We start from the raw sequence: 26,264 nt of genomic DNA, 5'->3' as shown, positions 1-26,264 counted from the left end.
GTGATGACCACCACCATCATCATCATCATCACCATCATGACCACCACTATAACCACCGCCACCACCCCTATCATCACCACCACCATAACCACCACCACCCCCATCATTACCGCCATCACCACCAACACCACCATTATTATCATCACCACCATTATGATGACCACCACCATCATGACCACCCCCATCATCACCACCATCATCATCACCACCATCACCACCAACACCACCACCATGAACACTACCACCACCACCACCATTATTATCATCACCACCATCATGACGACCACCATGACCACTACCACTTACCGCCACCACCACCACCAGCACTATCATTACACCACCATCATCACCATCACCACCACTATGACTATTAGCATGACCATCACCACCACCACCATCATCATCACTATTATCATCAACACAAGAGTCAGACCCAGAGCAGAGAGCACCTCAGAGCCCCTTTGAGAGCAGGCAAACTCTGAGCTTCAGAGCAGAGATAGAAGAAGTGGTTGGATCTTTTCCAGTTTGACAATTCTGGGAATCTTGTCCCCCGTGTGCTGTCCTCCCTCGTAACGGGTGGGTTCGTGGATGCCTCCTTATTGGTGCTCAGCGTCCTGGGCACTGGCTTCATTGGAATTCTGCCCTTTCCCCAGCCTTGCCTTGGCTGCATGCCAGGTAAATGACGCGGAGCCCATCCTGCCTCTAGTCACCTCTGCCACCCGCTCAGATAATTAGAATCAACACATCCATTTCCCTAATGGCATTCTCGTCTTCCTCCCCAAAAAGTTTCCAAATAGAAAAAGAAAGGCAAAAACAAGCTACAACTGTCCTTGTTTGGGCAATTTGCAGCTCTCCACAGCTGACATCCACCCAGCTTTGTGGCGGAGCAGAGCTAGGTGGGAGATGATGTGGTCGGTGCTGTTATTAAGTTTGGCAGCGATTTGGAGACAAAGCGTCCTGCTGGAGAGAGGCTTATAAACAAATACTCAAGGGGAATCCTTTAGGCTCCAGCCTTTGTGAGCTCATTGCTGGTGGGTGGGGAGAAAAAAAAGAAGCCTAATGTCACTTCTCAGCAAACAAAAGGAAAGGAACTCAGGAAATAAGATGGGTTTCACTTCTTCCCAAGAGCCTGCCCAAACGTCCTGTGTTGTGCCCAGGTAGCAATCGGATGCTTTTCACCAGGGATCAGCAAATGTTTTCTGTAAAGGGTCAGGGCGTAAATATCTTAGACTTTGCAGCCTATATAATTTGTCACAAAACACTGCACATTGTTGTGCGAAAGAAGCCATAAACAATACACAAATGAATGGGCATGTGTCTTCCAATAAAACTTTATTTACAAAACAAACCAACAAAACCACAGGCTGTGCCTTGTTGACTCCTGTTCTAAGCTCTAGTGGAAGGAAAAATAGAATAGGAGACAGACCGCAGAGCTAGATTTAAATCCTGGTTCCAGCCTTTCCAGACTGTGTGTCCAGGGCAAGTCCACCTGTCTTTTCTGAGCCTCAGTTTCCTCATCTTTAAAATGTGTTATAACATAGGTGATTTACAAGTGTTTGGCACATTTTAAAGGTCAAAAAATAATAAGTGTCCCTACCTACCCCATGTTCATTATAGAGCACTGCCTCAGCTGGAAAACCCCAAGGACACAAATCAGCAGTCTGTATACACACTTCTGTTGTGAGAGTGAACAGTAGGTTGTGGGTTAATGCCAGGCCATCATGAGACACTGAGAGTCAAGGACACTGCACTGTTCCGAGCCTAATAATTATGTTTGCATTTTAACTGGAATGGCTTTCAGAAGGGATCTTTGGGAGAATTCTGACTTTTGTGAGATGATGCTAATAGTTAAGACATACTTAACCAGAGCAGGGGAAGGGACTCCTTTTCATAGAAAAAGTATAAAAAGAACCTTGATTTGTGATCCCATGGTTGGTTGGTCGGTTGGTTTCCATTACGGATTTTAGCTGAAGGTTGATTTTAAGTTGAGTTGTATATAGTTTATATTTACTTGGTTTTTTTTTTAACTGCTGTTATTTATATAACAGCTTGCCATTTATGCCAGGCATGTTTTATGCCTTATATTATTTATTTCTCCCAAATCCCCTGGGACCTACTACCTGCTTTTCAAAGTGTGGCTCACAGATGAGTGGTCATGGCTACAGAAATGCAGAATCCCAGGCCCCACGCCACACCTTTGCGCATTTTTTTTTTAGTTTTTTTTTCAACGTTTTTATTTATTTTTGGGACAGAGAGAGACAGAGCACGAACGGGGGAGGGGCAGAGAGAGAGGGAGACACTGAATCGGAAACAGGCTTCAGGCTCTGAGCCATCAGCCCAGAGCCTGACGCGGGGCTCGAACTCACGGACCGCGAGATCGTGACCTGGCTGAAGTCGGACGCTCAACCGACTGCGCCACCCAGGCGCCCCAACCTTTGCGCATTTTAACAAGACCCTCAGTGGTGCACGTAGACACAAGGAATCCTAATATAGACACTGCATCCTGGTTATATTACAGATCAGGAGACAGAGGCTGAGAGAGGTGACAGACAGAGCTTCCCCCCCCCCAGACCCTGACCACACAGTCGACTACCCTATTTAGCTTATGGTTCCTGCCTCTGTATTAGTGATATGGTTATTTTGCTTCTCTAACCTTTCCGCCCAGCTAACCGTGTACTTCCTGTTGTTAGGCATCCCTTTCTTCTTGACTCTTCCATTGTGGGGGTCCAAAAGTTACCCGCACACCCAGTAGGTGCTCAAATATCTGCTGTCTGGTTGAGTGACTCCATCAAACATTTGCATATGCAAAACTGAAGGCCTGCTATTTAAAAAAAAATGGGGTTGGGAGCTGCCAGTTGTAATCAGTAGGGTGTCCTGGGCACATGTGCCTTTCAGTGCTGAGTCTTTAGAATATAGAATAGTAACCTCTCTTGGAGGGTTAGAAGCATAAACACCTTGACCCCAAGGGCTCTAAGAAGCTTCAGGTTTCTCTAGTTTTGTCTTCTGGAGTGATAACTTCAGCAATCAGGACAGGTGAGGCACAGTGATTTCCCCAGTGTTTAGATTATTCTATTTTAGTTTTTAATTTTAAAGTAATCTCTGTGCCCAGTGTGGGGCTTCGAACTCATGGCCCTGAGATTAAGAGTCCCATGCTCCATCAACTGAGCCAGCAAGGCTCCCCTAGGCTCTTTTCTATCTCCCTAGAACATATGCGAATCCCCTAGAGAGGTGGTCTCCAAATATGTCTGCCAGCAGCCTCATGGAGCTATTTAAATTTACGTTCATTAAAATTAAATACGATTAGGACACAGCTGTTGACTTGCGCGGGCCACGTATCAAACACTCAGTAGCCACCTGTGGCCAGCAGGCATCATCTGGCACCAACATAACCTTTTGGCGTGTAATCTGAATTCTTCCCCTTTGTTCCAGTCTTATTCGCGGTTCCTCCCCGACCTCTTCCCGGGGTGAAGCCAGCCAGGCCACATGCACTTCCTTTCCAATTCCCTCTTTGGGCCACTTATGGCTCTTCTCATGGCCAGAAGGAGGGGGACTTGGTTTTGGAGCAAGAAGTACAAGGCTATGCTCAAGATAGCCTCACTGAGCCGTCAACTCCTTTAGGTTAAACCCCACTTGTGCCTTGGGCCACCCTGGTCTTGGGATGGCAAGGACACCGACATTGTCATCTAGTCTCTGTATTTCATCCATTTTTCCACAGGGCGCCACCGCCCTGCATTTTTTGAAAAATAAGTTTTACAGCTAAACTCTTTTATGCCTGTAAGTTAACTTTCAAACCTTCCTCTCCTCTGATATGACTTCCTAACAACATGGTTGCCCAACATTTAGACCTGTGGAATCTCAGCATTTGGAATGATAGCATCCTAGAGATACGATGGTATCTAAGACCTTAGAATCTTCAAGGTAGAAAATCTTAGGACTCGTAGAAGCTTGAATCATTAGACATACATAATAGTAAAATCTTATTAAGTTGAACCATACAACATTTCCATTTGTATGTAAAATGGTTGACTATAGTTGATTTCACACGGTTCAGCCTAATAAAAGTATGGACTATTGAAAGTCATACATTCTTAGAATTATTCACTCCCAAAAGCTACTGAATTTTAGAACCCTAAGATTGTAGAACAGGGACCGGTAAATTTTTTCCCCCAAGGTCCAGAGGGTAAATATTTTCAGCTTTGTGCACCACAGACTCTCTCTCAACCTCTGAATCCTGAAAGCATCCACACAGACAATACATAAATGAATGTGTGGTTGTGTTCCAATAAAACTTTATTTACAAAGACAGGCACAGGCCAGATTGGAATGGCAGGCCATAGTTTGCTGCCCCTGTTTTGGAACATAAAAGCTGAAAGGGTTCCATCAAGCACTTGGATTTGCACAGGAACCTCCTAGACCTACTTTCAGAGGTCCTGAAGGGCCTCATTCAAATGTGGAGACATTTTTTTTTTTTTAATGTTTATCTTATCTTTGAGAGAGAGAGTGAGCAGGGGACGGGCAGAGAGAGAGGGAGACAGAGGATCTCAAGCAGGCTCTGCGAGAACAGCAGAGAGTCTGACGTGGGGCTCAAACCCATGAACCGTGAGATCATGACCTGAGCCAAAGTCGGACACTCAACCAACTGAGCCCCCGAGGCAGCCCCAAACGTGGAGACATTTTAAGGAATTGTTGCTTAGTTCAGACCACTGTCTCTCCCGGGGCAGCATGGGGCCTCCAGAGTGGGAATGAGGAGAAGGAGGAGCCTCTGGAGCCTGTTGCTAACATGTTCCCCGGCCCTGGGAGGGAGTCAAAGCCATGTGTCTACCCTGAGGGGAATGAACGAGGCCTGCCTTCCAGTAGCCCCGGCCCCTCTGAGGCCAGCAGCCCCTCTGAGCCAAGCCCCTCAATGAGAAGGTCCAGATGACCCTGCGTGCTGGAGAGGGCAGGATGGATAGAGCTGGCAAGAGCCAGGGGTGGTAGGAGGGTGGGATGGAGGGCAGCAGCGAGGTGGATTTGATGAAGCTGTTCGTCCAGGTGGCATGGGCCACAACCTTGATATGTGGAGGAGAAAAGAGAGATCGCACACTGCTTAGCGATCGTTTCTTCCCCGCTGAGTCAATAAATGAATAAATGGACCACGAGTGGCCAAGTGGCTGATATAATTTTAGACTCCATCAAAAGGAAGATCACACAAGTGTATGGAGGGAGCTTCCACGTCTCTGTGTCCCCCCACGGGGAGCCTGGGCTTCCTAATGTTACAGTCTGGGAGGCATCTCAAAGGAGGACAGGGCAATCTGGGGACATTTACTGCCTGTCTGCTACATGGCTGACACAGTGCAAAGTGCTTTCCACGCTTCCCACGATTTGTCTCATGAAATCGGCACTTCCAACCTCATGAGCCAGGTAATATTTTTTTTCCCCTTTATTTTACACAATTTTTTTTTAAAAAAGCGTTTAAAAAGACGAAGTGACTTGCCCAAGGCTAAATAAGTAGGAAAGATTAGCGCCGGGACATGGAATTGGTCTCCTGGACTTGGAAACTTTCGCGCCCAATCAAGATGTTGCTATTTCGTGAAGGAACATCACGATGCATGTGGATCACCTCGGGGTACTGTTAAGATGCAGAGCCTACGTCAGCACATCTGGGGCAGGGCCTGAGAATCTGCATTCCTAACCGGGAACCAGGTGATGCCGCTGGCCCAGGGGCCTCCCTGGGAGTGGCTGGCACTGTATCATGCTCTCTCCTTATTCCAGACCCCCTGAAGCCATGGAAGGGGAAAGCTGATTTCTTTTAAGGTGAGGTCACACAGCAGGAAGTGGTTTACCAGTTCAGGATTCAAATTCGCATCTGTCTGATCCAGAGTCTGTGTCTACTGCCCCCCCTTCTGCCTTTAGCTTGGCTTTCGACCGCATTGGATTTTGCCACTCAGGGAATATTTTGCAACAACTGGAGACATCACTGATGGGCACAATGTGGGGGCAGGCGTGCTGCTGGTTATCTACTGGGTCGAGGTCAAGGACACTGCTAATGATCCTGAAATGCATAGAACAGCCAGCTTCCCGGCACCCCCAGCAAAGAATAATCTCCCTCCCCAGGGCACCTGGGTGGCTTAGTCAGTGAACTGTCCGACTCTTGATTTTGGCTGATCAGGTCATGATCTCACGGTTCCTGAGTTCGAGCCCTGCGTCAGGCTCTGTGCTGTTGGCAGGCTGTTAGCACAGAGCCTGCTTGGGATTCTCTCTCTTCCTCTCTCTCCTTTCCCATTCAGTCTCTCTGTCTCTCTCTCTCTCAAAATGAATAAACTTAGAAAAATGATCTCCCTCCCCTGTCAATGTCAATCAATGTCATTACATCAGTAGTGTCGATAATGTCAGTAACACTGAAATTGAGAAACCCTCCTTTCTAACAGAGCCTCCTTCCATCCAGAAAATAAAAATCCACCCAGAACCCTTGTCTGGAGGCCACATAGTGCTCTTGAATTAGAGGAGTTAGTGAGCATTTGAAACTATGCTCCCACAAAAAAAGTAGCATGAATAAAAATGACAGTCATGACTACTGACAAAAGCCCATTTCCCAGTCAATAAGTGGAACTTGCCACTGCTTCGAGATGAAGCCAGGGTGTTTGTGTCTCTGGAACATCCTCTCGCCTCAGCAGATGGAAGTCAATCAAGTCCAGAAATCATTGTCTTAATCTCCGGTCATTATCACGCCTGGCCGCACGCTGTTTATCGGCGTCTTTAGCTGTTAATGTCGCACGCACTGTTTTCTCTGACAACAGCTCCTATTTCCACCCATTTCTCAGCCAGACGGCATTGACCGCGGTCCAAGCACAAGAAAAGCTGGGATCCGGCATTGATTGCCAGGACCCACAGCTCCGGTCCACGTCCTGGCTGATCACTTCCGGCGGGGGGACGTATCTAGTAACACAAGACTATTAATGAAGGTTGATGGACCTGGGAGGCTTTGTTTCCGTTCACTCGAGCTCATTCATGATGGTTCTTTGGCTTGTTGGGACCGCCGGCTGGGGCTTCAGTCATGATAAGACGACTGTGTGTGCCTGAAGCAAAGTGGATCTCTGGAGAGGGACGCAGCCATATGACAATGGTCTTGTACGCATTCAGCTCTTCACAGTTTACAAAGCACGTGGACGTGACCTGGGCTTTGCAGACAGGGAGAGAATGGATGGCTAACATGTTGTTGAGAGGGCAGACTCTCGCATGTGTCCCTGGTGCTGGGGAGTCGGGGCAGGGGCGGGCCCCGTATCCGGGGCTTGGGTCTGGTGCCTTTTCTCAATCTCACCGCTGCGCTGTCTCTCCCTGGCTGTGCATATTCCTCGACTCCTAGGGAGCATCTGTGGTCCTGCACCACGCCTCTCCTGGAACTCTCTGAACACAGAAGGATGCTAACAAGGAGGAGATCTCACCTGACCATGGGCACAGTGGGGGTTAGCACATTGGCAATAATGATTTTCTCCGATTCTTGGACACGTTTGCATGACTTGTGACTGGGAAGTGAGGAAGTTGGGGGAGATGGGAGTGTGTTTTGGTGGAGAGGGGACAGGAAGGATCTGGGGCATTGAAATAGTACAGCCAGGGCGGGTGCAGGGTTGAGTGGCCCAGCTGCCTAAATGAGGAGCATGAGAGGGCCAGGGGACGTGGGGGGAACGTGAGAAAATGTCACAATAGAGGACCCCCCGTCAACTTGCCACACTTTACAAGCTGTCACCCGGTTGCTCCGGGAACAGAAAAGAGGGCTGTTCATAGAGCACCTGCCGTGTTGTATGCTGTATATCAAGCACCTTCCACCCAGGAGCCCACATCTGTGGGCTCTTGTACAATCCCACAGCACGGCCATGCTGAGGTCATTCCCACTTTACAGTTTAGGGAAACTGAGGGTCAGGTAGGTGGGTGACGACTGCACTGGCGTCAGACTGGACGCAATGGAGAAGGCATCATCGTGGAAGAAGGCATCATGGAGAAAATGACTATGAAATGGGTCTTGAAGGATGAGTAGGAGTTCACTCAGCAGGGAAGAGCATTCCAGGTAGAGGAACAGTAGGCGCAAAGGCACAGGGGCAGGAAGGAGCGCAGCCTGTTTGGGAGCTGGTGAAGACCATGGGAATTACCAATGAATGAGTGGGGTGCGGAGGGTGGGCACTGGAAGGAGAAGAATGTCAGAAGGTGGGCGGGGGACCGCGAAGCCTCGCCAGGCTTAGCCACACAGTTTGGACGGTGAGAAATGAGGGGGCACTAGGGCCTCTTAAGCGGGAGAGGACGTGATCACATTACAGAGATTCTCCGTTGGGCGATTTACGAGATGCAGCACGGAAAGGGGGCTAGGCGGAAGAGAGGGACAGGAGCTGAAGACGGCAAGAGCACCCTTAGGGGATGATGATGGACCCTCTATGACCATGAACAGAGGGCAGGAGAAAAATGCAAGAGACCAGCCCCACTGTACTGAGGAGACACTTGAAGCCCAGAGTAGGGACCGGCGGGGGGGGGGGCCCGGCGCGCCTGGGTAGAGGGGTGTGGAATAAATGGTGTTCGCGTTACCTTCTTTGGGTGCAGGACCCAGGGGACACTTGAGAGGTTTCAAAGTCCAGCTTCCCTACTTCTGCAATCACATGGGCTAGTGGGCTGAGAAGACATACGAGCTTCATTTCCATTTAAATTGAAATAAGACATGTCAAAGGTGACTCGATAATTACTGCCTGGAACAATGGCCCTCTGATGCGGGAAGTGTAGTGTCAGTGTATGTGGTACAGATAATTTTTGCATTTGAGACTTAATTATGTTGATATAATTATTCCTCTGTCAGGAGAAATTGGGTGGCACGGATACGTCATATTTGCATCTGAGTAGAAAAATGAAATGCCTTCCTTCTTCTTCTTCTTCTTTTTTTTTTTTTTTTGCAGGAAGCAACTGGGTGGGCGACTCTGGGGAGTCAGGAATGGGGTGTTTGGAAGTTCACTCCCGGTCAGGATGGCTGTCTGTGGCTGGCGGGGCTTTGGGACAGCCTGCAGGTGTCCCCTTGGGAGGGCTGGACTCCACCCACAGTCCTTCTTTGCCCCTTTCTGAAGACGCTGCATCAGAAGTCACAGCCTGGGGCCAGTTTTAGGGCTGAGAATAGAGCTGTAAGGAATTTTTAGAGAGTTGGGTTTATTTTATTTTATACTACTCTGTTCTATATTAAATTAAATTAATTAATTAATTAAGTTAATTAAGTTAATTTAATTTAATTTAATTCGCAAAGCTTGTGATTCAAAGACTCACGAAGCCTGATCACCTCCCTCCTGGCTGTCCCCACCCCACTGGTCTTTTGTGAGGGTCTGGTGCCGGGGAGAGGAGTCTATGCCCTCCACCCCCCCCCCACCCATCCGGAGAAACTTGGGACCCTCCAGAATCCAGTACAAAGCCCCCTCCTCACCATTGGAACCCCAGTCCGTGGCACCATTATCGCACAGGGGTGGGGCCCAGTGTTTAGGCAAAAATGGCTCATAGTCCAAAGTGGGGGAAACAGAAAATGTAGAGGGAGGAGCTAACTTCCTTTTTAAAAAAATGTTTATTTATTTATTTTTCTAAAATGTCTTATTTATTTTTGAGAGACCACAAGTGGGGGAGGGGCAGAGAGAATCCGACTGGAAGAGGGTTCTGCACTGACAGCAGTGAGCCCGATGTGGGGCTTGAACTCACGAACCATGAGATCGTGACCTGGGCTGAAGTCAGATGCTCAACCGACTGAGCCACCCAGGTGCCCCAATGGTCATTTATTTTTGAGAGAGAGAGACAGAGCGTGAGTGGGGGAGGGGCAGAGAGAGAGGGAGACACAGAATCTGAAGCAGGCTCCAGGCTCTGAGACGTCAGCACAGAGCCCGACATGGGGCTCGAACCCACGAACCATAAAATCATCACCTGAGCCGAAGTCAGACGCTTAACCCACCCCAACGCCCCGGGCGGAGCTCACTGTCTAACAGAGAGAGGACCTAGGTTCTAGCTCTACCTCGGCCACCCAGGGGGTGGCTCAGCAACCTTGGCCAGGTGTCCTCCTGCTCAGAGCCTCAGCTTTGGGGCCTGGCAGATGCTGTGTGTGTCCACAGATGCATCTGTGACGTGTGCATGCATATCGCACACACAACTTAGACCTTTTGCAGGCCAGGTCCTCATCATCTAGATGTTTAACAGCCCAAGCTGTCATTTTCTGGAATTCTATAAAGGCCTTCAGGCAGTAGCTGGGGGCATTTTGAAACAATCAGTTAGGAAAATGAGCAGGGAGTAGGAGGGCTGCAAGCAGGTGCCTGGAATCCCAAGCCCTTCTGTCTCGAGGTGACGGGGAATCCTGGTGGGGCAAGCTGGAGGGGCAGGGTGGGTGTTCCAAGGCCCCCTGCTTGTCTGCATGGCTAACTCCATTCTCCCTTTCACATAAAACCATTTTACCCAAGTATCTATACGCACGGGCGGAAATGAACACAGGATGGAAAGACACCGTCTTAGTTCTTAAGAGGGGTTGTCCCCAAGTAACAGACATTTTTAAAGGTTTTTTTTTGCCACTTTATTTTCTGAATTCTCTATAGGGAGCCCTGTGGGAACCAGGAAAGAGAAGAAATGGTGTTTAAAAGACAAATAAAGGATCACAGGGCATTATCCAAGTATGCTAGGGCTGCTGTAGCAAAGTGCTACAGACTGAGTGGCTTGGACAAACAGAAATGTCTCAAGGTCTGGAGGCCAGAAGCCTGAAATCATGGTGTCGGCAGAGCTGTGCTCCCCCTATAGGGGATAGAGAGGGAAGTGCTCCGTGCTTCTCTCCTAGCTTCTGGTGGTTTGCCGGCCGTCTTTTATGTTCCTTGGCTTGTAGATGCATCCTTGGGATCTCCTGTTGACACATGGAGCCCTCCCCGTGTGTCTTCACATCATCTCCCCTCTGTGTGCGTCTGTCCCTTTCCAAATGTCTCTCTTCTTATAAGGACACTGGTCATACTGGATGTGGGTCAGCTCATGTTAACTTGATTACCTCTGTACAGACCCTGTCTCCAAACACAGCTGTATTCTGAGGTACCGGGGATTAGGATTTCAACCTATCTGGGGGTCAGGGGGGCATAATTCAACCTATAAACAGATATGTTCCTAGAAATGAGAAGAAGTGCAGGATGGCTATGGTGTTTTCCTTTGTGGGTGGTGGAGTCCATGGAGATGGAGCTTATATGTGAAGAACGTCTAGTGTTACCGTGTTGGTCAACTTCCAAGATGGTGCCCCATGATCCCAACCTCTGGCATTCACACCCCCGCGTAGCCTCCTCCCATATTGTGCCAGAGTTGGTCTGTGTGATCAAGAGATGGTCAGTAGTGATGACACCTTGTCACTCCCGAGGCTAGGTTATCCAAGGCATTTGGCATTTGCCCTCCTCTGTCTTGGATCATGTGCCCTGGGACCCCCAACCACCACGTCCTGAGGACACTCAAGCAGCTCAGTGAAGTCCCTTGTGGCAGAGAACCGAAGGCTCCAGCCAACAGCCATGTCAGTGAGCCCTTCTTGGAGGGGACCCTCCAGCTCCAGTCAGGCCTTTGGACAACCATGCCCTGGCTGACATCTTCACTAATACAGATTCTGGATTAGTTGTCTTTTGCGGCTGCCATAAATTACCCCGAACTTAGCAGCTTAGGATGATGCAATTTATCCTCTCACTGACTTGGAGGTCAGACGTTTAAAATAAGTCTTAAGGGGTTAAAATCAAGGTGCAAACAGGACTGGTTCCTTCTGGAGGCCCCCAGAACAACTCATGCCTTGCCTCTCTCAGCTTGTGGAAGCAGCCAGAAATTCTTGGCTCCTGGCAGCCTCACTCCGGTACGATGCCACCATCACTTTATTGCCTTCTTCCCCACTGACCCTCCCGCCTTCTTCTTATGAGGACCCTTCTGATGACATCTAGGGATCACCCGGATACTCCAGGATAACCTCCCCATCTCAAGATCCTTAATTTAATCACACCTGCAAAATTCCTCTTGCCATCTAAGTTAACATAGTCACATGTAGCAGGGATTAGGATGTGGACGTCTTTGGAGGCTGTTATTCATTCTGCTATAGACTCTGAGCGAGATAAGCCACTCCTGAATTCTTGACCCACAGGAGACACTGAGAGAGATAGTGAATGATCTTTCATATTTCAAAACACTAGGTATTGAAGCAACCTGTTATGTAACAATAAATAACTAATACAGATTAGGGGGTTGTAATCCAACATTTGGTTCTGTAACACTTGAAAATTGTAATTCTGGATTTCTTAGGATTTTTTTTCCTTGAAACATATATATATATATATATATATATATATATATATACACACACATACACACACACACACACATATACACACACGCATCTATTTATCTATCTACTATATATTTACATCTATATAAAATATAAATATTTATAAATATAGGTATGGATGGAGAGAGAGAGAGAGAGAGAAAGAGAGGAAAGTGTGCAGATCTTGCAAACATACAGTTGGATGACTTTCTACAAACTGAGAACACCCCGTCTTTCATAATGAAGCCTGGGTTGAGCCTGGATATGTCTGTGCTCTGTGCCCGTGATTCTCCTCTTTTCCTCTCAGATACATTCCCGCTCCTTCTCTTCTCGACTTTACGTGTAGGAAACTAGGGGCACCTGGGGGGTTCAGTCGGTTAAGCGTCCGACTTCGGCTCAGGTCATGATCTCGAGGTCCATGGGTTCAAACCCCGTGGTGGGCTTTGTGCTGATGGCTCAGAGCCTGGAGCCTGCTCCGGATTCTGTCTCTCCCCCTCTCTCTGCCCCTCCCCTGCTCATGCTCTGTCTCTCTGTTTCTGTCTCTGTCTCTCTCAAAAATAAACATTAAAAAAAAAAATAAAAATAAATTGTAGGAAACTCTGTTTTCTCGTTTCCTTGCCTTTCATTGGTCAACCAATGAAAGGCGGCAATGGACAATGAGCAGGAGAGGGAGAGAAGCCAGGATATTTCTCCCTCTCTTGCACTACCTTGGGGGTGCATCCCCGGCAGCAGCTGAGGCAGCCTCCCATTGGATGGCCTCCCATCCACCAGGCAGCCTCCCATTGGATGGCCCAACATTCTGGTTTGTCCTCCGAGCTCTAGGTCGGCAGTGCCTTCCTGCCATTGCTAATCTATCCTGGCTTCTCACCTTTTTCTGTCATCTGAATAACCAATTCCCTGTATTAAATTCTTTTGTTTGAATGATCTAGAGCTATTTCTATTTTCTCAACTGATAGAGGCTACTTTGAGGCACTGTATTAAATCCTTCCAGTTGCAACAACAACAAAAAAGCAACAGGCTTATAAAACTACATTTTCTGAAAAATGAGGCTGTCCTTGCTATGTGATACCTGCAGGCTTCATACTTTCTGAGTCTTTTCATAGAAAGAAGGACATTTTGTTACGTATCAAGTGTGTGCCCACATATTAGGTAGACCAGATGTACACCACCATACATTATTTCGTTTGTTTCTTGCCATGATCTTTTGTCTGGAAATCATACTTGAATTTTGCCAGATGAGGGACTGGAAGGAAGGAAGGATTAAGAATTCTTCAAAATTCACATAAGCGTTTCATTTCTCCTGCTGTTCCCATATTGTTGTTAGCCCCCCACCGCCCCGACCAGGGTCTCTCAATTCCACAGAGCACTTACCAGTTTTCAAGGAGACCTGGCCCTCTCGCCTGCCAACCAACCAACTAATATCAGTATCTTCTTTGAGGATTCAGGATGCATTTCCAGGAAGATGGAGGTCTTTTAGGGTGTGGCACGATTGGGAGTTCCGGCTGACGCTCGTAGATGGGCCACTGGATGAAGCGCTTGGCTTGGTGGTTCATAGAGGGGACTCTGGCCCTAGATTGCCTGGGTGTATGCAGGGATCGATTGGACATGCCTGCTGCAGGTGCAGAAAAGGGTGGGAGGAGTTGTTAGGTATTTACTGACGCTTTGGAAACAGGCAGCCCTGAGCTTGAATCTGTGTGTCACTTTCTAGCTGTGTGACTTCGGGGTCTTTGGTGAGTCTCTCTGTGTCTATTACCACATGATAAACACAGAATCAAATAATTAATTTGCAGGAAGATTGTGAAGAAAGGGACTTTGCGTAGTGATGACCACCTTATCCTTAACCCCTCTTGTTGCTGGAGGTTGGGCGCTAAGTAAGAGAATCTGGTGCTTCCTTTGGGGGTTTCTACTGGGTACCCCAAGACTTTCCTTTCCCACACTGAGACTCAAAGCTCCATGCTAATGCTTGTTCCATTGCCAATATGACCCTGGAACTCTAGCCAGGACACCGTTGACAGGGCTTTTATTTTGCCTCGCAGCCTCATTTCTCCCAGGCAAGGGACCCTGGGACAATTTGAATGAAACAATGGAAATTCCCCATCATCTCATCACTTCTTTCAGAGAAGACTCCCCCCACCTCTGGAGACACAAATATCCTTGGGTAAAACAGGAGCAAAGGGGACAAGAGCCATGGGCTGGGGTCAGGACACCGGGGTCCAGCTGTAGATCACTGTGTCTTGGGTGCACGACCTTGGGTGGATGATGTCACCTTTCCGAGGCTCAGTCTGCTCATCTGTAAAATGGGGATAATGAGGCCAGCGTGGGAGGCACTGAGCGGGTGGTCCGGCGGATTGTTCCTCGCAGCATAGACAGAAATAAAATCTTATATAGTTTTTAACTTTCTGATAAGAAAAGTCATCCGTATTCTTTGCAGAAAGTCTGGAGAAGTATAGAAAGGAAAACAAAAGTCACCTGACCTCTCACCGCTTGAGATAATAACTCTGCCATTACTTTGTCATCATGTCCTCAAGTTACTTCTTATGTGCTTGTGTCGCACTTGACTTTGAGGGCTCTCATAAAAATTATGTGAGATGTGGCATTTCATACATTTAGCAGGGGACCTGCCCATTTGAGAAAATAGAAATAAATATACTCACATAATAATGAATTAAACAAATATTTATTAAGTATGTGCTATGTGTCAGACTGGGAATGTTCACACAGGTGCATCTGAATATATGCACGTACACGTGTGTTCATGCGTGCTTATATGTATTTGTAATAGCATATATATTTGTGTGTAATGTTTTTTTTGGGGGGGAGGCAGGCTCTGTAACATAACATTTCTATTTGTCTTTAGCGCATCAGAAGAAAACAAAGTGAGTTTTCATTATGTTCAGGAGGTGTTTTGAGATGGCCTGATCTACAATATAAACTAGGAGAAATGAACTTTGCAGTGGGATACCTTGAAAGGATGTAGAGGCAACCTCTCGAGCCGCAGAAACGGATGCGTGAGTCCTGCGCATTTGCAGACAGGAGGCCGTCTGCTAAAGATGCCCTGGGCAGAGAAAACAAACAACGGTTTTAAATATTAGCCTCCAATGGAATGTCACAGGAGGAGATGATTTTAATTGCAGCTACTAATTATCGTATGAACGACCTCCCACACGGGCAGCTCTGTGTGGCATGTTCCAGGGGGAGTAGCCTGGAAGTTTAACAAGGGTTAATGATTCTCTTAAGCGATGCTGGGGAGGTCAGCACATACACACAGTACTGTATTTATCTCTGTGTGCGTGGAAGTACGTATGCGTAATGAATTCCCAGGCCCCCCCCTTCATTCACCACTTAGAGTCATGCTATAACACCATTCATGCGATCCCCAAACATACGCTGAGCGCCTGCTATGTTCTGAACACCAGCAATACAGATAGGTGAGGTCCCTGCGAGAATGTTGAACTCCGCAGAAGCCAGGACTTAGCCTGCATCACTTGTGCGTAGATCAGGGCTGGCACACGGTAGGTGCTCGATAAATGTTTATTGAATGAATGAAAGGTATATAAACATACATATACATACATGTAATGAATATATCATACATGTATATAATATCTATGTTGTGTGTTATTACAGTGTGTATATGGCCATAGATGAACGTGGGCATATTTGCTAGTGGGTTTCTGCCGTATACGTCTAACTATCTGAATAGTTCCATATCCTAATTCCTCCCCCAACTTCTTCACGCTTCAAGCCTCCAAAGAGAGATGAAAACAGAGAAGACCGGCTTCACGCTTGGCCTCCAAACGCAACCCCATGTGCACGTGGCGGTCCCAGTCCAATCCCAAGCACTGTTAGTCAGATGTTGTGGAGAATGGAAGAAGGTCCCAGGCTCCCAGACGCGAGAGAGGATGCCTCCCCTGTGCCCCCTTCTTGCGTGTCCCCTGTGTGTCTCCCGAGGGGTCTCCCGCGGGGGCATTGTTTTGTCTGCCCCAGGGACGCTGTTTGGGGCACCGCATCCACTCTCCTAATGACTTGGTCTGTGCAATCAGCAGACGCTATTTGTCTTCCAAGTTGAAGCAGGAAAGGTTTGCTGATTACTGATGGCACATACTCTAGACTTCCCCAAACTGTCTCCCGCTGTTCCCGCTGAGTCTGATGTGACTCCCCCGGGCCCCGTCCTTGGTCCACACAGATACCCTTATCTACGGAGGGTTTTCTTTCGTTGTTGTTGTTTTATTATTGGAGAGAGACAGAGGCGGCGCAAGCAGGGGAGGGGCAGGGAGAGAGATGGAGAGAGAACCCCAAGCAGGATCCACGCTGCTGCTGCAGAGCCCGACGCAGGGCCCGAACCCATGAAACTGTGAGGTCATGACTTGAGCAGAAAGTCGGACACTTAATGGACTGAGCCACCCCAGGCATGCCTATGGATGGTTTTGCTCACAGCTCTCCTCGCTCTGTCTGGTTACCTCATCCCCTCCTCTGCCCTTGCTTTTCACCCACACCCTTCCTCTGCAGGGCACTGAAAATGCCTTGGAGCCAGAGTCCTTGCTCGCCCGTGACCTTGGCAAACCTCAGCAATGCTCCCCCCCCCACTCCGGTCACTCCTCGTTCTCCTCTGAGAATTAAATGATAGCAGTGCCAGCGTTGGCCAAGCCTTTCCTCTCTGGAGATCAGAGAGGTTGAGTCTCATCCACTGGCTCCAGGTCACACAGCCAGTGAATGGCAGAGCTGGGATTTGAACCCCGGCACCCTGGGTCCAGAGGCCACTTTGTCTTTCATGATATTACAGATTTGCTTCGTCTCAGCGCCTCCTCTCCTCTGCCCCCCTGCTTAGTCCCAGCCCAGAGTCACCCACCCCTGAGATGACAGTGCCTGTCCCTGGTGGCCCCGTCCTCTGCCCTCCAGGAGGCTCCGGGAGGGTTCCGTGTGACATTGCATGGGCACAGCTGACCCAGGCACAGCTGGGAGGGGACCTCTGTGCTCCCTTCTCATCCCTGAGGCTCATGAGGCATAAAGAGCTGTTACTGAGAAACCCAAGACCTGGCCGCCCATCTCGGCTTTGTCCTCTCCCGGCTGCATGGCCATTCCACTGCTCCCGACTCACTTTCCCAATCTCCCAAATAAACATTCACCACATGCCTAAAACGGCCCAGCCGTGGCCCTTGCGCAGCCTCTCCGTGTCTTACAAAGACACAGGTGCCCCGTCGCCTGGGAGAAGGTGGTTGATTCTGTCGCCCCCAGGAAGGGGCTGAGCTCGGAAGCCACAGGGACTTCGCGCCCAGCCAGTTCCCTGGGTGCCGTTAGGAGCTGACGTGTGGGCGTCCAGAGGCAGGTACCTCCTCAGCCATCCCACGCTGTGTGTTATTTCCTCTGACAGCCCACTGGCCTCCTGCCCGGTGGGGGAGGGGGGTGCCCTGCCTCGGACCGTCTCTCACCTTGTCAGCACCAAGATGGGGATTTCACAGCTGGCGGCTTCGATCAACTGCAATGCATTTCCAGCTCCTTGTCACCCCCCCCCCCCCCCCCCCCGACCGCCTCTCTCCACGCCGCTTCTCCTCTGCTCAGCCCTTGGGCTTCTCAGTTTTTGCCTTTTCTCTCTCTGTCTGTCTCTCTCTCTCGTTAAAATTGGAAAACCTCAGAATCAGATGAAAGGCACAGACTCACAATAAGCAGAAATGGCTGAGCCGCTCTGCAAAGGAGAGCTGTGCATGTCCCCATAATTGGGCAGCAGCCCCTGCTCCTCCCTGACTTTCGCCGGGGGTGTGCACAGGTAGCCCCAGAAAGATCATTGACCTGGGAGCGGGGGCAAGAACCGTCTTAAAATCCAGGCTCTGTACCTTACTGCCCTGGATGCCTTCACTGGCCTCCATTTCTTCATCTACGAAACAAAGGCAACAATCCCAGGCTCAGAGAGGGGCTGTAAACTGTTTGAAGTTGCACAGCTAGTGAGTTAAATGGGCAGCCAGGGACTGTGCTTAGGTCTGACCCTAAGTCTTTACATTTTGCCCCTTCCACGCCCTCAGTGGTTGGTATAGATATGTTCCTTAAAACAACAGTCAACAAGGGACACCTGGGTGGCTCAGTCGGTTAGGTGCCTGACTTCGTCTCAGGTCATGATCCCAGGGTCCACGAGTTCGAGCCCCGCGTCGGGCTCTGTGCTGACAGCTCGGAGCCTGGAGCCTGCTTCGGATTCGCTGTCTCCCCCTCTCTGCCCCTCCCCTGCTCACACTCTTAATGTCTCAAAAATAAACAAACGTTAATGTGAAAAAATGTCTTAAAGTCGGCAAATAATCCTTAAATAATATTAGAACAGCTTAAAAGAAACATTTTATATATAATACCCACTCCCTTCATCCTCATCTTATAAATGCTACCAACTTCCTAAGTGTTTTTCCAACTGCGCGCATGTTATTTGCAGACTGCTAGGGACACAATAGTCCTCCGTTCTATCCCGCTTGCGTGCCTTCATTCTGCAGAAGCATTCCATGCTGCCACAGCCCTTATTTCCAACGGGAATGTCTAAGAGCGCCAAAGTGGTACACCGTGACCCCCCTGCCGATCCCCAGTTGTTGGCTGATGAGGCTGCTTTTGGCTTCTCCCCATCCTCAACACCACCGCTCAAAGCATCCTCCCCTATAGACCTCCCTCTGCCTTTGATTGATTCCCCCTGGGCTTACCTGCTGGCAGGTGAGATTCTGGGTTTAACCCGAGGTTTCTCAGGGACACTGTGGACATTTGGGCGAGGTAATGCTCTGTGGAGGCAGCTGTCCTGTGCATTATAGGATGTTGGGCATTATCCCTGCAAGGTGCCAGTGACACACACACACACACACACACACACACACCAAGGTGTGACAGCCAAAAATGTCTCCAGGTATTGCTCAGTGAGTGTCTCCTGGGGGGAGCGCAAAATCACCCTCAGTTGCTAATCATTGCAATTAAAGGGTAGGGGTGGGTGAAATCTGTGGGTGAAACCAGTTGCCAATGGAAGTCAGAGGTTTTCCCGAGTCTGGACAGAATCCGATTAGGGCAGGGTCGGAAGGGGAAGAGATGAGCCCACAGAGGAGAGGCAGATGCGTGGAGCTGGAGTTCCAGCACTGCCATTAAGCCTTTGCTTCCCCGGGCCTCAGTTTCTCATCTGCGAAATGGGAGCAATGATAGCCATCCGCCAGGCTTCTAAGCAGGGAGGGAGGTCCTGAGGGTAAGACGCTCAGCACAGTGCCAGGCACAGAAAGATCTTAGTAAACGGCAGTGGGGTGCTCTGGGACGAGCCCCGTTGGCTTGTCAGTTTTTGCTTTTGCACCCTCTGAGGATGGCACGGCACAGTGGAAAGGGAACCGTTCTTTTTTAAAAAGTGTATTTATTTTGAGAGAGAAAGAGAGAGCACACTCGAGTGGGGTAGGGGCAGAGAGAGTGAGAGAACCCCAAGCAGGCTCTGCCCTGGCAGCACAGAGCCTGACCTGGGGCTGGACCTCACGAACCGTGAGATCATGACCTGAGCCGAGATCAAGAGTTGGACGCTTAACCGCCTGAGCCACCCAGGCGCCCCGCGAACCATTCTTGTCTGCTCCCCAGCCGACCCCCATCTCCCACTGCAGATCCAACCCTGAGGCAGACTCAGCTTCCTGAACCAGCTTCGGTGACTGGTCTGGGAAACATTAATTGGCTCATACATTTGCTCATCCATCCAGGGTGTAGTACATGGTGCAAAGTGGGTGGTGCAGGTTCCGAGCGTGGCTCTGGGGTCGGACACGCTGGGCTCAGAACCCCAGCGTGGATGAGTGAGCGCTGTCCATGGGCCACGCCCCGGTGGCCCCCCAAACGCCCCTGCCCTCTATAAAATTCAAAGCATCTCTCTGAGGGTCCATAAGCCCATCTGTGCAGGGAGCGTGCCTCAAGGGGTGCCCACCATGTACTAGGTGCTCAGTGAACACTTGACTCAGCCCAGCGTGTGTCTCCTCCCCAGAAGCTCTGGCAGGTGTGTGGGTTCTTGCCCAAAGCCAACATGCGCTTGTGGTCTCTGCCTCCAGGAGAAGCACGTGGAGGACCTCTCGGCAGTGAGACAGACCCTCCAGACAGACCTGGAGACGTCCATCCGGCGGATTGCCGACCTGCAGGCAGCCTTGGAGGAGCTGGCATCCAGCGACAGTGACACGGAGAGGTAACCTATGGGGGGTGGGGGGCAGGCGCAGCGGGGTGCAGCAGGTGGCCTGGGGCCCTGGGGTGCCCTGCAGCCTTTGGTAGACGGAACTCCTTGTCTCGGGTCCTCCGGGGGCCGCATCTGCGGGGACACCCGGATGCATCTCACGGTGGGAGGGATGACCGGCTGGCTCCCGTGAGGAGGGGCAGGATGCTTGCTTCCTCTCCAGTGTCAGCATCTCCTTGTTGCCACCGAAACCACCTGGCCCAGCTCTCCAAGACTTAGGGGAGGTGACCCTGGGACGTGTCTGCAGAGTGGGCTCCAGTTTGTCATCGTGGCCAGTGACGCGTCCAAGCTGGGCCCAGTCCCCTCACGCGTCAAGTGGACGTAATACTTTGAACCGACCACGTGAAATGGCCAGGGGTTGACCACTCTTGATCTGCAGATTGGCATTCCGTGGACTCAGCCCTCTGCCTACCTGGTAGGATTGTCAGAGTCAAATGAGGTACCAGATGGACATCGCTTAGAACCAGGCACGCAGGCTGTAAGGGTGTGCACTGTGTTTGTGCCCAGAAATGGGCATCGCTTCACAAAGGCAACGACTGATTCGAGGATGCAAAATTAGCCAGCAGGTGATAGGCAAGGCCTCTCAAGTTCAGTGTCAGGGCTTCTCTCCTTTCTCGGAAGGCAGGTTGCTTCCTACCATCTCCACTCAAGTCTCGAGCTGCCGCAGGCCAGGGGTGCCCCGGGTGGCCACATGGGCCCGGGCTGTTGAGCCCGTGCAGGAGGTCCATAGCGTCCTGTCCCCCAAAGCTGCCTTTGCAACCTTGGCATTGTCACCTCTCTGGAACCCATCCCAGCCTCTGTCGCAAAGCCTGGGCAGCAGGGAGAGACATCTTCTTTGCGATTGCTTTGGGAAGAAACAGGATGCCTTAACCTAACCTTCAGAGGCGGAGCCCTCCTTACACACCCCTGTGTGGGCTGCATCGGCCCCTGGTCCCTCTTGGACTTTGCCTCTGTGGGGGGATGGCATGCGTTGCAGCCACAACAATCAACGATCAGACCACGGAGTGCAACCCTCTCCACTCTCGTGAGGACCCGGGGGAAGGTCGGGGTCGCACAGCAAATTAGGTGCTGCAAAACCCGGGGCTGCTGAGTTTCCCATCCTAGACCTTTGCCTGTCACACCCCTCTTAATAGGGTGAAGCAGGAGCCAGCTGCTGACCTGTAGGAGGTGTGGGCATGAGCTGGGCAGTGAGGGAAGGAAGCAGTGACGTGGGTCAGCTGCGGTCTAGCCAGTGGGGAGAGCCCGTAGAGCTGACCATGCCTCGTTAAGGGGGAAAGGAAAGCCCAGAAGGAAACACACCAACATTCTGGTGGAAGGCATTGCTGGTGACCTAAATGTTGGTTTGCTTCAAGCGTATTTACATATTCTAAAGTTTCTGCAGTGAACAAACCTAGTCCTCGCTGTACTAGGTTGGTTCCTCTTTGAGGAGATTTTGCTCCTGTAAGTTACAGACTTGATACGCCTGATTTTATTTATTTATTTGTTTGTTTATTATTTTTAACGTTTATTTACTTTTGAGAGGCCGAGAGAGAGAGAGAGAGAGAGAGAGCGAGCATGAACAGGGGAGGGGCAGAGAGAGAGGGAGACACAGAAGCCCAAGCAGGCTCCAGGCTCCGAGCGGTCAGCACAGAGCCCGACACGGGGCTCGAACCCACGGACCGTGAGATGATGACCTGAGCTGAAGTCGGACGCTCAACCGACTGAGCCCCCCAGGCGCCCCTGTAGGTCTTCTTTAGAGAAATGTCTGCGAACATCTTCTGCCCACTTTTAATTGGATTAGTTGGGTTTGGGGTGTTAAGATAGCTTTTCTAATAAATGAAAGCTGTCAGCAGAACAAATGAAAGTTATAAAAATAACCAAATTGGAAAGAGGCACAGGGTGTGGGCGCTTGCAGGTGTGGGTATAGACTGGGCAGAGGTATGACAGGAAGCAAGGAGCCTGGGAAGCGAGATCCTGGTGGCAAGGTCATAGAGGGTCACAGACATCACTCCAGTCTCAGCTTAGAGGGGATCCTTCAGGGCCTTAAAGGGACCCTGCCCTCACCCTCATCTTGATAGGAGGCACGCTTATCTCTTTCTGTTCCAGGTGAAAAGCCTCATGCTCACCTTCTGTCCCAATCCTACTTTTCTGAGGTCCCCGGGAATCCCATCTGAACCCCAGCTTCCTGTCTGCATTTTCATGGCCTTGGGTCTCAGCGAGACTCCATCCTGACTCTCTGCCCCATTAACTTGGAATTGAACTAGACACAGAGCAGAGATCTGACCAGTGGCACAAGAATGGGGCGGGGGGGGGGGGGGGAAAGTGCCCACAAAGAAGTCTCAACACATTTCGAAGAATTAATATGGCACAAACCTTGTTCTCTGGTCACACTGCCATTGAAATGATTATCGGCAGTGAACGGCAGTCCGTGCCTTGCCAGGCTGCAGAGCCAACATCCGGAGGAAAGCCCCAGCTCCTACCTGGGTGCCAGCCTCTCCTCCTGTTCCCCCATCCTGATGGCTCCACGGTGTACTTCCTTCTTAATTGTCTCATCTCCCGGGGTACGAGGTTTGGATGGGAGCCCGAGGGATTCGTCGAAGTACCTCTCCAAACTGAGCTCTCAATTAGGATTCACACCCACCGGGCGGAGAGAGAGAAACAGCGTGTGTGTGTGTGTGTGTGTGTGTGTGTGTGTGTGTGGTGCTTCTGCTGGAGGTAAGGTTCTTTAAGAGACTTGTTCAAATTATGAAAAGTCACATTTCCCCGTGTTGGGAATTCAATCCAAGCGTAACAGGCCTTCCAGGCTGGAAACGTGGTTACGTGCTCGGAAAGCCAGGCGGCCCGTGTGGCAGCGTTGACTCCCGTGCCTTCCTGCACTCAGGCTCTGCCTTGCGACTTCAGCGGTGGCGTCAGCCTTCTCGGATGAATGGGGGAAATGCTTTAAGCTGTTCTCCCCGCGGCCTGGGGCAAGCTGATTACTCCTGGAGGGAGAGATGTGTCAGCTGACGGCCCCATCTATTCCTGGGGCTATCCCAGGGTCTGTAGCTACTCACCTTTCTGGGGGCTGGGGGGGGGTGGGGAGGGGGGGGAGAAGTGTGGCGAGGTCGATGGATGACCTCTGACTCCTAGGTCAGCTGAGAGTGTGTCAATTCCAGTTGGCCCAGTCGGAGACCAGTGCTCTAGAAAGGTGCCTTCCATTGCTGTGTTGTATGTGACTTGTATGTTTCTCAGCCTGGGTAAAATTAGGCCGCAGTGAGAAAAGTGGGAAGATGTGGGTCGCTCCAAAGATTGCAGCTCCCGCCACGGGCACAGTTTTGAGTTAATTTATTTATCAGGGGTCCTGGGCTCCAGCCAGACTGTTAAAAAGATACAGACTCAGAGCCTGTCTCCATTATTCTGAGAAGGTTGATGCCCCATTCCCAAGCGTGGCTCCCTACTGCAGGATAGCACACGTTTAAATGATGCCACGGAGGCCATCTGGCTTTCCGAGCGTCCTTCTAGCTTGGGAGGACTGGATCCCCCAGCCAGGCGGGTACTCTTTGCTGAGGACCCGCTTTGTGTCAGGCTGCACAACCCACTTGTTTTGTAGACATTGTCTCCCAACTTTTGAGGCTGGTACCCAGTTTGTGGATGAGGACACTGGAGTTTGAGAAGTCGAGGAGCCGGCTTGGGCTCAGGCAGCAAGTGCAGGGGCCGCGATGATTTCCAGGCGGACCCCACCCCCCACACTCCCGATAAGCAAACTCTGCTGTCGTGTTCAACAGACCCCTTCTTCCCCCTTTCTCTTGTCACGGTCCTTGTTCTCCACCCAGTAACTGGCCTGTCACTCTGGTGGATGCGTGTCTGTGTCACTGGGACCTGGGGCCAACGCATTCACGCGTTACTTCCCAGGCAGTGTGTGCGTTTAGACTGGAGTTGTCTGATGGAGACTCTCGCTGAAGGACCACAACAGAAGACATGTAATTAATTATCTTGCTTAGTAGCAAGCCCCTGTCCGCAAATGCTTGGCACAAGTTCTTAAAAAGCCACGTGCGCCAACGTGAGAGAAAGAGCCACCGATGAGTCAGGAGACAGGGTTCTGTCCGGGCTGCACCGCCAAATAGATGCGGACCAGGTCTCCTGCCCTTCCTGGGCCTCTGCTTGCCTAGTCAACGCATTAAAATCATCATCATCACCACCCCCAGCAATATTCACCTTCTACGTTATGACAGGAGGTACGTTGGGGTGCTTGGGTGGCTCCGTCCGCTGGGCGTCCGACTATCGATTTGGGCTCGGGTCATGATCTCAGAGTTTGTGGGTTCGAGTCCTGCAGTGGGTTCTGCGCTGACAGTAGGGGGAGCTTGCTTGGGATTCTCCCTCTCTCCCTCTCTTTCTGCCCCTCCCCACTCATGCTCACTCTTGCTGTCTCAAAACAAATAAACATTAAAAAAAAGACAGGGGTGCAGTAAAAAATGCAGTCTCATTTTGGAACTTGGAGCACAGAGACTCTTTCTTCATAGGATAAAAGGGTCAGTGGGGGGGCGCCTGGGTGGCGCCGTCGGTTAAGCGTCCGACTTCAGCCGGGTCACGATCTCGCGATCTCGCGGGATCTCGTGATCTCGCGGTCCGTGAGTTCGAGCCCCGCGTCGGGCTCTGGGCGGATGGCTCGGAGCCTGGAGCCTGTTTCCGATTCTGTGTCTCCCTCTCTCTCTGCCCCTCCCCCGTTCATGCTCTGTCTCTGTCTGTCCCAAAAATAAATAAAAATGTTGGAAAAAAAAAATTAAAAAAAAAAAAAAAAGGGTCAGTGGGTTTCAAACTCCCTCTCAAGTAGAACCCCGCCCCTTTTTATTTTGTATACCAACACAAAGTCCTGGAGAAAATTCTAACTTAGGATGGAGTGCCGAAAGAAATGAAGGTTCAGGGTCAAGCCTCCCTACTTGGTCTCTCTCCCTGACCCCTTAGACGCCCCTGTGAAGTCTCCAAGAATGCAAAGGCTCTGTAGACTGTGGTGTCCAAACTCCAGTATCTACCAGGACCAATAATCCACGGCTTATAAAAAGTCAACCTGGTGGCGATTTCTACCCATCTGGTTCAATGAGTCTCAGGATCACAGCAGAACAAAATAGCCTGCTTCAGCCTGAAAGCCTTTCCCCTCCCCCTCCTTCCAAGCTGCAGACCACCTCAGAACGAAGCTGTTAAGTGCCTTCCGCAGTTTCTCAGACCATAAGGCGTGAGGTGGCTTCCAGAAGCCCGTCTCCACCCCGCCTCTTTATTTCAGACATACTCCATTTTGTCGAGACCTTCAAAAATGGCGGGTAGCGTGGGGTCCAGCCTGGATGGTAATTCATCAGGAAGTCCACAGGCAGAATGGCCAGCAGACCTTGACTTGAACCTCAGGAGTTCTGTGAAAGTGCAGTGACATGAGTTCACAGGCAAAAGCAACCAGTGCACAGATAAAAATTTCCGTAAAAACGTAAGATTATTTTCCATAAGCATCCATACCTGTGTCTTTTTATTTCTCGCGGCTGGTTCTTTTCCAGAGTCACAGGGCTTCGAAGGCACTAATAATGACCCCTGATAATCTTACCCTCTTATGAGATTGCTTCTTAAGATTCTTCACCATTTTTTTTCCCTGCGTGGTGATACAGGGTGCGACAGTCATTGATACAGCAGTGATGGGTCACGCCTGCTGCCTGCTGATTTCTCATAGAGAATATTGGCTTAGAAAACCCGGTTCTTTCTGTTAAGGCAGATGCGGGCCCTGGGATTAGCTCCTGTGATAGCCAGAGTCTGGCAGGAGCCAGAGGC

The 26,264-nt window shown here is 50.3% G+C and overlaps 1 protein-coding gene across 3 annotated transcripts in view; it reads left to right on the top strand.

The window, feature by feature from the left end:
* The window catches only part of MYO18B (myosin XVIIIB), a 256,340-nt gene that overhangs the window by 199,029 nt on the left and 31,047 nt on the right, over positions 1-26,264 (top strand). For all 3 annotated transcript variants that reach the window (XM_040463958.1, XM_040463959.1, XM_040463960.1), the window contains one exon: positions 20,323-20,453. In XM_040463958.1, coding sequence (XP_040319892.1) covers positions 20,323-20,453 — 131 coding nt within the window. The remainder of the gene's footprint in view (positions 1-20,322; positions 20,454-26,264) is intronic.

This window comes from Herpailurus yagouaroundi, unplaced genomic scaffold (assembly GCF_014898765.1).
Source record: "Herpailurus yagouaroundi ecotype Mexico unplaced genomic scaffold, PumYag 428, whole genome shotgun sequence".
NCBI lineage: Eukaryota > Metazoa > Chordata > Mammalia > Carnivora > Felidae > Herpailurus > Herpailurus yagouaroundi.
Note: the sequence above shows the minus strand (reverse complement) of the source record. Positions and strands in the feature narration are given on the sequence as shown.